Source organism: Dicentrarchus labrax, unplaced genomic scaffold (assembly GCF_905237075.1).
Source record: "Dicentrarchus labrax unplaced genomic scaffold, dlabrax2021, whole genome shotgun sequence".
NCBI classification, from domain to species: Eukaryota; Metazoa; Chordata; class Actinopteri; family Moronidae; genus Dicentrarchus; species Dicentrarchus labrax.
This window is the reverse complement of record NW_026136711.1, coordinates 33,640,478-33,649,392: the sequence shown is the minus strand read 5'-3', so window position 1 is coordinate 33,649,392 and position 8,915 is coordinate 33,640,478. Positions and strand designations below refer to the sequence as shown.

Genomic DNA, 8,915 nt, shown 5'->3' with positions numbered 1-8,915 from the left:
GCGGGCCGCACCGCTTTAGCTCGTAGACCTTTACTATCACCGGTTGAGCGAGCCTCGCGAGGGTGGTGTGTGTGCAAACCAAACGCACTGTATGTTTAAGCACCGCCCCTTTAAAACGCACCCACCAATGAGGAGGCGCGACGTCAGCGGGCAGATTAGAATATTCATTATTTTTCGCGGGCTTTGAGTGTCACGTGGTCGTTTCGCGCGAAAAGCGACTCCCGGCAGGAAGAAGAAGTTTCTTTACAAGAGGCAGAGACAGACGGACACGGAACAATGGCGGTGAGTGAAAACGGTTAAAAACAGACCGAATATCTCGTTATAGAGTTTAATATTTACACTGAAGCAGGAATAAGTTACAATAAACGGTTTTATGTTTGTTCTTTGAGTTTCCTGCCGTTAATAAGGTTTATAAGTTCACTTCAGTCCGATAACAACAACGACAGGCTGAATTAAAATCCTGTTTTTAAAGTCAAATCTGCGTTAAATCATAAATATATGTTATAACCAGTGGCTGTTTACTGCTGCTAACATAAACAATAATCTGTTGTTGTTGTTGTTGTTTGTTCTGTTGCTGTATAAAAGCAGACTCGCCATGTGGCTTTAGGTTTTACCTGCTGGTTAAAGAAAGTGTCAGTTTAGATGTTTGACTTTAAATCAAATATAAGACATTAACTGTAGATAATATCTAATATATTTATATAGAGAAGTAATAGTACCAACTATAAGTACAAACAGGTCAAACAATAAGACTGTGGCTTTATTTTTGGTGAGAAGGGTTCAAATTAAGTGATTTTTATTATATTTTGTTGGTGTATATCCTATAATTAATGTTTGAATATATGCCCCGAGGTAAAAATACACTGCTTTTTATTTATTTATTAGTAATATAATTATCAAATCAAATAGAAATACCTCCAAACTTCACTTCCATCACTGATAACAACGATTAAATGGATGTTTATATACATTTAAAACATAAAGCTTTCAGAGCTTTAATGTACAAAAACATCAGCTGTCAACTTGCGTACATTATTATCTGAAAATTATTTTGTATTTCAGGAGCCGTCGATCAATAAACTGTAAATTTAAATGTAGATTCAGTTCTTAATAATCCTAAATAAGGGAGTTTTGTCGTAGCAGCTGCAGAGTCACATTAAAATCACATAAATTAAAGAGACAACAATCATTAAAAAGAGAATATATAAGCTGAACAAAAAACTAAAACCACACATTTAACCTTTAAAGAAACAAACTGTAAACGCACTGTAATGTCGCGTGTTGTCGACAGGATTCCTCCGAGTCGTACCACATGGCCACCAGCCCCAGCCGAGCCTCCCGGAGAGGAGACCTCACCTCCAGCCCCGGAAGAGACCTGCCTCCCTTCGAGGATGAGTCGGAGGGGCTGCTGGGAGACAGCCACCTGCCCGGAGAGGAGGAGGAGGACGGAGACGGGGAGGAGCTGATCGGAGACGGGATGGAGAGGTGAGGATGGATCTTTTTTTTTGAAGACACCAGATTTACTTTGTGTTTTAAAAACAAGTTTTGGGGCTTGATGACGAGTCTTTTCTCAGGGATTACCGTGCCATCCCGGCGCTGGATCAGTACGAGGCGGAGGGTTTGGACCTGGATGACGAAGATCTGTCGGAGCTGTCGCCTGGAGCCCGGGCCGCCGCCGAGGAGGCGATGAGGAGGAGGGACAGGGAGCAGGGCGTCAGCGGACGTCTGAGGAGGGGGCTGCTCTACGGTGAGGATTCGATGGATTGATTGATTTGGATGTGAAACATAAGCATACGTTATAAGAATCAGATGTTAGTCGGAGGTGTGATGGACATTTTTTTTGCCGTTACACAGACAGCGAAGACGAGGACGACGAGCGCCCGGCGGCTCGGCGAAGGCGATTGGCTGAGAGGGCAGCAGAGGGCGTTGCGGACGGAGAGGAAGAGGAAATGATCGAGAGCATTGAGAACTTGGAGGATATGAAGGTACCTGTAGCTCCTCTCCTGTCAGAGCGGTATGTTTCCAGCGGCGGTAGAGGAGGTCTGACGGTATCTTCCCCGTCTGCAGGGTCACACTGTGAGGGAGTGGGTCTCCATGGCGGCTCCCAGGCTGGAGATCTACAACCGCTTCAAGAACTTCCTGCGGACCCACGTCGACGAGAACGGCCACAACGTCTTCAAGGAGAAGATCAGCGACATGTGCAAAGGTAGCACGACGTTCAGACTCGTGTTTTATTAAATACACACTGATGAACATTCAACTGATTTCTGGTTTCAAATGAATCAACTTGAGTCTGTCGTTCCAGAGAATAAGGAGAGTCTGGTCGTGAACTACGAAGACCTCGCCGCCAGAGAGCACGTTCTGGCCTACTTCCTGCCAGAGGCTCCCACTGAGATGTTGAAGGTGAGTGTGGTTCTGTTGTTACTAGTCTTATTTTATTTTATTTTTACGTTGCCGTTACACAAACCTTTCTGGTGTGGTTTCTAATGTTTAAACAACTGGACCATGAGCACCTGGAGGAGTCTGTCAGCATCCATCAGAAGGAGTCAAACTTACTCCCTTTTTGTTCATTTGTAAAGAGTCACAATGAAGATAAAACAGATTTAAACCTGTTTTGTTTTCCCGTCAGGTGTTTGATGAAGCAGCTAAAGAAGTGGTGTTGGCCATGTACCCGAAATACGATCGCATCGCCCACGAGATCCACGTCCGCATCTGCAACCTGCCGCTGGTGGAGGAGATCCGCTCGCTCAGGTAATGTTTAACTCCTGACACTTTACACTTCGGTCCTGGAAGATAATGCTCATGCTGCGTTCATGTCTTGTGGGATAGATGGTAAAGAGGCGAAAGATTCCCACAGTAATGTTAACAACAATCAAAATAGTTGTATTATTTTAGAGTTGGTCGTTGGTCACAGTATTATTTTATAACAATAAAACAATAAAGTTTGGATTTAATTACTCTGAAAGAGACAAATTGGCTGATTTGAGGCGTCCGTGTTTACTCAGGTTTGCAGGCACGTCTGTAAGTCAGATATTTCCTCGGCCTAATTACTGGACTTGGATTTTGATGTTGGTGCTAATAAAAGTCAAAAACATATATAATATAATATAATATAAATAGAATATGAATGCAGCACAGGGTTTCTCTTTTTCCTGCAGCGTTCTTCTGTTAATGTTCTACAGACTGTAAAGTCCTCGGAGGCAAATGTCTAATTCATGGTTTATATAAATAAAATTGACTTCCTATGTACTTTATACACAAACACGGCATGAATCACATTCTGCTGAGAGCAGCGCAGACATCTGGATCAATATGAGCAGATGGGATGGTAGAAAATGCATGTTTCCTGAAGTCTAATGTCTACAAACACAAAAACACAAGGACGTTTTTAACCTGTTAGGAAACAGTTTCAATACTGATGCTTCTATAATGAAATAAATAAACCAACGAGACCATCAGAGAGAAGACGAGTCTGAGAGTTGTTTCTTCTCTCCGCTTCAGGCAGCTCCACCTGAACCAGCTGATCCGGACCAGCGGCGTGGTGAGCAGCTGCACCGGCGTCCTCCCCCAGCTCGGCATGGTCAAGTACAACTGTAACAAGTGTAACTTCGTGCTGGGACCCTTCTTCCAGTCCCAGAACCAGGAGGTGAAGCCGGGCTCCTGTCCCGAGTGTCAGTCCCAGGGCCCCTTCGAGATCAACATGGAGGAGGTGAGAACGTTTTGTTCACGTTGATGGATTTGTAAGTGATCTAAAATATAAAGAACATTCACATACTTAACCAATCGTGTCCCTCCTGCAGACTGTGTACCAGAACTACCAGCGAATCACCATCCAGGAAAGTCCCGGTAAGGTAGCAGCCGGCCGCCTCCCGCGCTCCAAAGACTCCATCCTGCTGGCCGACCTGGTGGACAGCTGCAAGCCTGGAGACGAGATCGTGAGTGGAGTTACAAACATAAATATTTCTCTAAAAGGAAAATAGTTGCAAAAAAGTTTCTGCCTAAAATATACTGATGATTTTCCCCCTCTTCTCAGGAACTGACGGGCATCTACCACAACAACTACGACGGCTCTCTGAACATGGCCAACGGCTTCCCGGTGTTTGCCACGGTGATCCTGGCCAACCACATCACCCGCAGAGACGAGGGCGTCGCCGTGGCCGAGCTGACCGACGAAGACATCAAGGCCATCGTCGCCCTGTCCAAGGACGAGCGCATCGGAGAGAGGGTGAGGAAGTTACTGAAATCCCCCCAACGTTAGCCCGCCTCAGAGGGTATTCGTCCCTCGAGTGGTTAGATTAGAAAGACGTTGCCATAGTTACCAGATCAGCACCGTCAAATATGTTCGTACGCTTCAGTGCAGCCGACACAGGTTCGATGGCTCGCTCTTTGTGTTTTATAAGAACCGCTGCACAGATGTGTCCTAACTCACTTTCTGTCGTGTCTGTAGGTCTTCGCCAGCATTGCGCCGTCTATCTACGGTCACGAGGACATCAAGAGAGCCCTGGCCCTGGCGCTGTTCGGGGGAGAGCCCAAAAATCCAGGTAGACAATCAACTCTGACCACCGCCGTCTGTGTGTCCCCCCTCCGACTCGTCCTGTTACTCACCGACTCTTTGCTTTATCTTCCAGGCGGGAAACACAAGGTGCGTGGAGACATCAACGCCCTGCTGTGTGGAGACCCGGGAACCGCCAAGTCCCAGTTCCTCAAGTACGTATCAGCGCCCAGTGCGTGGAAGGAGAAGTTAGAAACAACGTATAAAATGACTGAAAGTGGAGATAAAGATATGTATACCCACAATAAAATAAATCTGAACTCCTGGTGGGTTTTACTCTTCAGGTACGTGGAGAAGGTGGCGAGCCGTGCCGTGTTCACCACGGGTCAGGGAGCCTCTGCCGTCGGTTTGACCGCTTACGTCCAGAGACACCCGGTCACCCGTGAGTGGACGCTGGAGGCCGGAGCGCTGGTGCTGGCCGACCGCGGGGTCTGTCTGATCGATGAGTTCGATAAGGTGAGCGGAGATACGACAACTCCTTTACCGTCTCACTTCTAAATGATTCTCCTGCTCACAGACGTCACAAACAAACGTCTAACCCGCTCTCCGTCCTCCAGATGAACGATGCAGACAGGACGAGTATCCACGAGGCCATGGAGCAGCAGAGTATCTCCATCTCCAAAGCCGGCATCGTCACCTCGCTGCAGGCCCGATGCACCGTCATCGCTGCTTCCAACCCCATCGGTACGTAACGCCGCAGGAGGTCTGTCATGAGCTGAATTAATTTACAAAATGAAGCTTAAAAAGAGACGATATTGGTGAATTATTAAAGATATCAGTCAGACTTTCAGACCATTAGTTTCTGTTCTTCTCAGTACATGTATAAAGACCTACAGAGAGATTTTAAAGCAACATTGAAAGCTTTAGATAGAGCTGAAAAGCCTGTATGGTGCATTCAAGTGCAGTTACAAAGATCTGACATCTGAAAGTTAATGTGAATGGCTGCCACCTTCACATATTACAATGTTCCAAAGCACCATTTGTCATTATTTATACTATAAAGACTTATTATTTTCATTCTTTTTAATCTTCTTTTCACGATTTTAATTGTTTAGTTTATGAAATAAAATAGTAAAAAAAATGCCTCTCACAATTAGTCAGCGCTAAATAAAGCTAGATAAAGATATTTATATCATTTATATTGACATAAAGAAAGAAAATCAGCATTTGGAAGCTGCAAATGTTGGAAAATGTCACTTAAATAGAATTTTGTGTCAGAAAGTTTAACTTAACTTGAACTTATTTCGTGTTTTCTACCAATATTATGTTAATCTGATCATAAGATTGTCTTTATATCAGCCGTAGACAGAATTCTTGTTGTTGTTTGTGGCGGCTGTCAGTGCCTCATCGCTCTCTGTGCTCGTTTCCTCGCAGGCGGCAGGTACGACCCCTCCCTGACCTTTGCGGAGAACGTGGACCTGACGGAGCCCATCGTGTCCCGTTTCGACGTGCTGTGCGTCGTCCGCGACACCATCGACCCCGTGCAGGTACACACACCTGACTTTGTTCACTGTTCGTTATATAAAACATAATTAAACTACTGAGCTTCCATAAAACGTCCTGGTACTCACTGCGCTCTCCTCTGGCCTGTGATTGGCTCTTTCTTTCTACCAGGATGAGATGTTGGCACGCTTCGTGGTAAGCTCCCACATCAAACATCACCCTAGCAACAAGGAAGGGGGCGTGGCCTTAGAGGAAGTGGTTCTGGCCAACACGACTGACGTTCCACCGATTCCCCAGGAGCTCCTGAGGAAGTACATCATCTACGCCAAGGAGAGGGTACGGACACACGCCGACAACGCCCTCGAAAAACAAACGCCCGACACGATCTTACATAAAAGTTTTCATATTTGTCTTCAGTGCTTCTGTTAATGTTTAATCATAATGTTGTTTTCTATCAGCTGCTTATAGTTTATAGACAACAAATCACATTGATTTAAAATACAAAGTGTGTCCGTCTTTGGTTCAACTGTTAATGTTTATTTTTGTGTCTTCAGATTCACCCCAAACTGAACCAGATGGACCAGGACAAAGTGGCTCGTATCTACAGCGACCTCCGCAAAGAGTCGATGGTGAGCAGCACTCATATTTAGAAATCTCAGCAAAGTATCACTGACGATTAATTCTACAGAGAGAAATAAATAATAGCACTTACAGTCATACTTTCCCTGTTGAATTGAAAGGCGATGTAGACTTTATAATATAGATTAATGCTGGTTTGTTCTCACTAACAGGCCACAGGCAGCATCCCCATCACGGTTCGTCACATCGAGTCCATGATCCGGATGGCGGAGGCTCACGCCAAGCTGCACTTGAGGGACTACGTGGTGGAGGACGACGTCAACATGGCCATCAGGGTCATGCTGGAGAGCTTCATCGACACACAGAAGTTCAGCGTCATGAGGAGCATGAGGAAGGTGTGTGACCGCCGGCAGATTCTCTCTCTCGCTCTTGCTGTCTCTCTCGTAGACGTTGATGTTAATATAAAGTCGGTGTTGTCTGTGTGTTTCTGTCCAGACGTTCGCTCGCTACCTGGCCTTCCGCAGGGACAACAACGAGCTGCTGCTCTTCATTCTCAAGCAGCTGGTGGCCGAGCAGGTCAGCTACCAGAGGAACCGATACGGAGTCCAGAACGACACCATCGAGATACCCGAGAAAGAGCTGCAGGATAAAGTAATGAAAGAGAGAACATCCCATTCAGTTGCTATGTTGGACATTAATCTGCACAGAATAAGTTACATGTGCACTGTATACAGATAAAACAATACTAAATAACTAATGTAATTACAGTAGTTTTTTAATGTTCTGAGTTTAGATTCTATTTTTAAAAATGAAAAGAATGAATGATACACAGATCTACAATCTCTTAACAGCCAAAACTTGTGACTTTCATCTCTGACGTCCACACTGAGAAATGAAGCTCTAATCACCTCCTTTTGTCCTCCTCCTCCTCCTCCTCCTCCTCCTCCTCCAGGCCAGACAGATCAACATCCACAACCTGACGGCGTTCTACGACAGCGACCTCTTCCGCTCCAACAAGTTCAGCCATGACGGGAAGAAGAAACTGATCCTGCAGCAGTTCTAAGAACCTCGCCACCCATTGCTCCTCTTCCTCCTCCTCCTCCTCCTCCTCCTCCTCCTCCTCCCTATAATAGTGCTTCATGAACTCTATTTAAGGGCCCAAAATGGGTCATTGGGTAAAAGTACTTGGGGTTTTCATCACGTTGGACTCACAGCGGGAGACGTAGTTACATTTAGGTGTAAACTGATGCCTGGAAGGACTTTCTTTAACATGTATGAAATTATTCATCTGGAGGAAGCAGCCAGTAAAAGAGAGAGAGAGAGAGAGAGAGAGAGAGAGAGAGAGCGGGGGGAAACGTGCAGTAAAACTCCACAAACATGTTTTTGTTGGAGCTTTAAATGTTGAAAGAATTGAGTCTGATGATGTTTATTCATAAAGTCGGATCATCAGTTCATGTTCAGACCGAATGTTACGCTGCGTCTCCACTAATGAAAGGAAGAGTTTGACTCCAAAATAAAAGCTTTGTAATAAAAGAAATGACCAAGAAGAAGAATATTAAGTTGAAATAATCTGACTCGTGTTCTCTCCACGCTGCTCTTCCTCTCGGGTTTATCCGCCTTCAGTTTGGGGCTGGTTGTAAATAAAATGTACATGTTTGTATCTGTTATTGTTTCAGACTTTAGATTTAAGCCTCAGTTCCCACATTAAGTACTTTAAAGAGGTTTAAAATCCATTAAACATTTGCTGTTCCTGCTGTTGTTCACCTGCTGTTGTAGCTCTGTTTTTGATATTAAACCTGTATTTGTTACAACGTGTCTCTACTTTTTGTCCTCTGGGAGTTTATTTGAGTTCATTAATGAGCGCCGATCTAATTAAACTCTGCAGTGTTTGTTGCTCTTTAATTTCTGCTGACTGTCGGCAGCTCGTGGCCCGAACTTACTGACTGTGCAAGTAGATTGAATGGCTGAGTGACTCGACTGTAAATAGAAAACGTCAATGCAGGAGTTTTCCCAGCCGGATACATTTTTTCTTTTAACACTTTAATGTGTTATTTTTTGATCATAAGGGAATATAAATGTGTGCCTCAAAGTCTCAAATTTATCTTAAAGATAAACAGATAAACTATAAATCTGCACTGATGAATGTTAATATATAGATTCTTTATTTTAATCCCTTTTATATTTATGTTTAATGTGTTTATTTTACTCTTTATGATCCTCTTTTACTGTCATGTTTTGTGCCTTGCAGGTTTGGGGAGTAATGGATTACATATAATGATGTGATTAAATCAGGATACAATGAAGGGAACTGTAATCCAACTTTCTTTACCAATACAGAGCA

General features: G+C 44.4%; 1 protein-coding gene across 1 annotated transcript; it reads left to right on the top strand.

Moving 5' to 3' along the window:
• The first annotated feature begins 189 nt into the window (after nucleotides 1-189).
• On the top strand, nucleotides 190-8,385 carry mcm2 (minichromosome maintenance complex component 2). Its single transcript, XM_051415636.1, has 20 exons — nucleotides 190-282; nucleotides 1,292-1,485; nucleotides 1,575-1,747; nucleotides 1,855-1,985; nucleotides 2,068-2,206; nucleotides 2,306-2,403; nucleotides 2,630-2,751; nucleotides 3,502-3,709; nucleotides 3,801-3,935; nucleotides 4,034-4,225; nucleotides 4,448-4,541; nucleotides 4,629-4,707; nucleotides 4,837-5,008; nucleotides 5,110-5,236; nucleotides 5,927-6,039; nucleotides 6,167-6,331; nucleotides 6,550-6,624; nucleotides 6,787-6,969; nucleotides 7,070-7,225; nucleotides 7,527-8,385. Exons 1-20 carry the CDS (start codon nucleotides 277-279, stop codon nucleotides 7,635-7,637), a joined length of 2,673 nt encoding a protein of 890 aa, XP_051271596.1. The 5' UTR covers nucleotides 190-276; the 3' UTR covers nucleotides 7,638-8,385.
• Nucleotides 8,386-8,915: the final 530 nt, after the last annotated feature.

Bases quoted from the DNA above. Each gene is read 5' to 3' on its own strand.
- mcm2 (XM_051415636.1), top strand. The intron at 2,752-3,501 runs GTAATGTTTAAC...TCTCCGCTTCAG, and splicing joins GAGGAGATCCGCTCGCTCAG to GCAGCTCCACCTGAACCAGC. The intron at 4,226-4,447 runs GTGAGGAAGTTA...TCGTGTCTGTAG, and splicing joins ACGAGCGCATCGGAGAGAGG to GTCTTCGCCAGCATTGCGCC.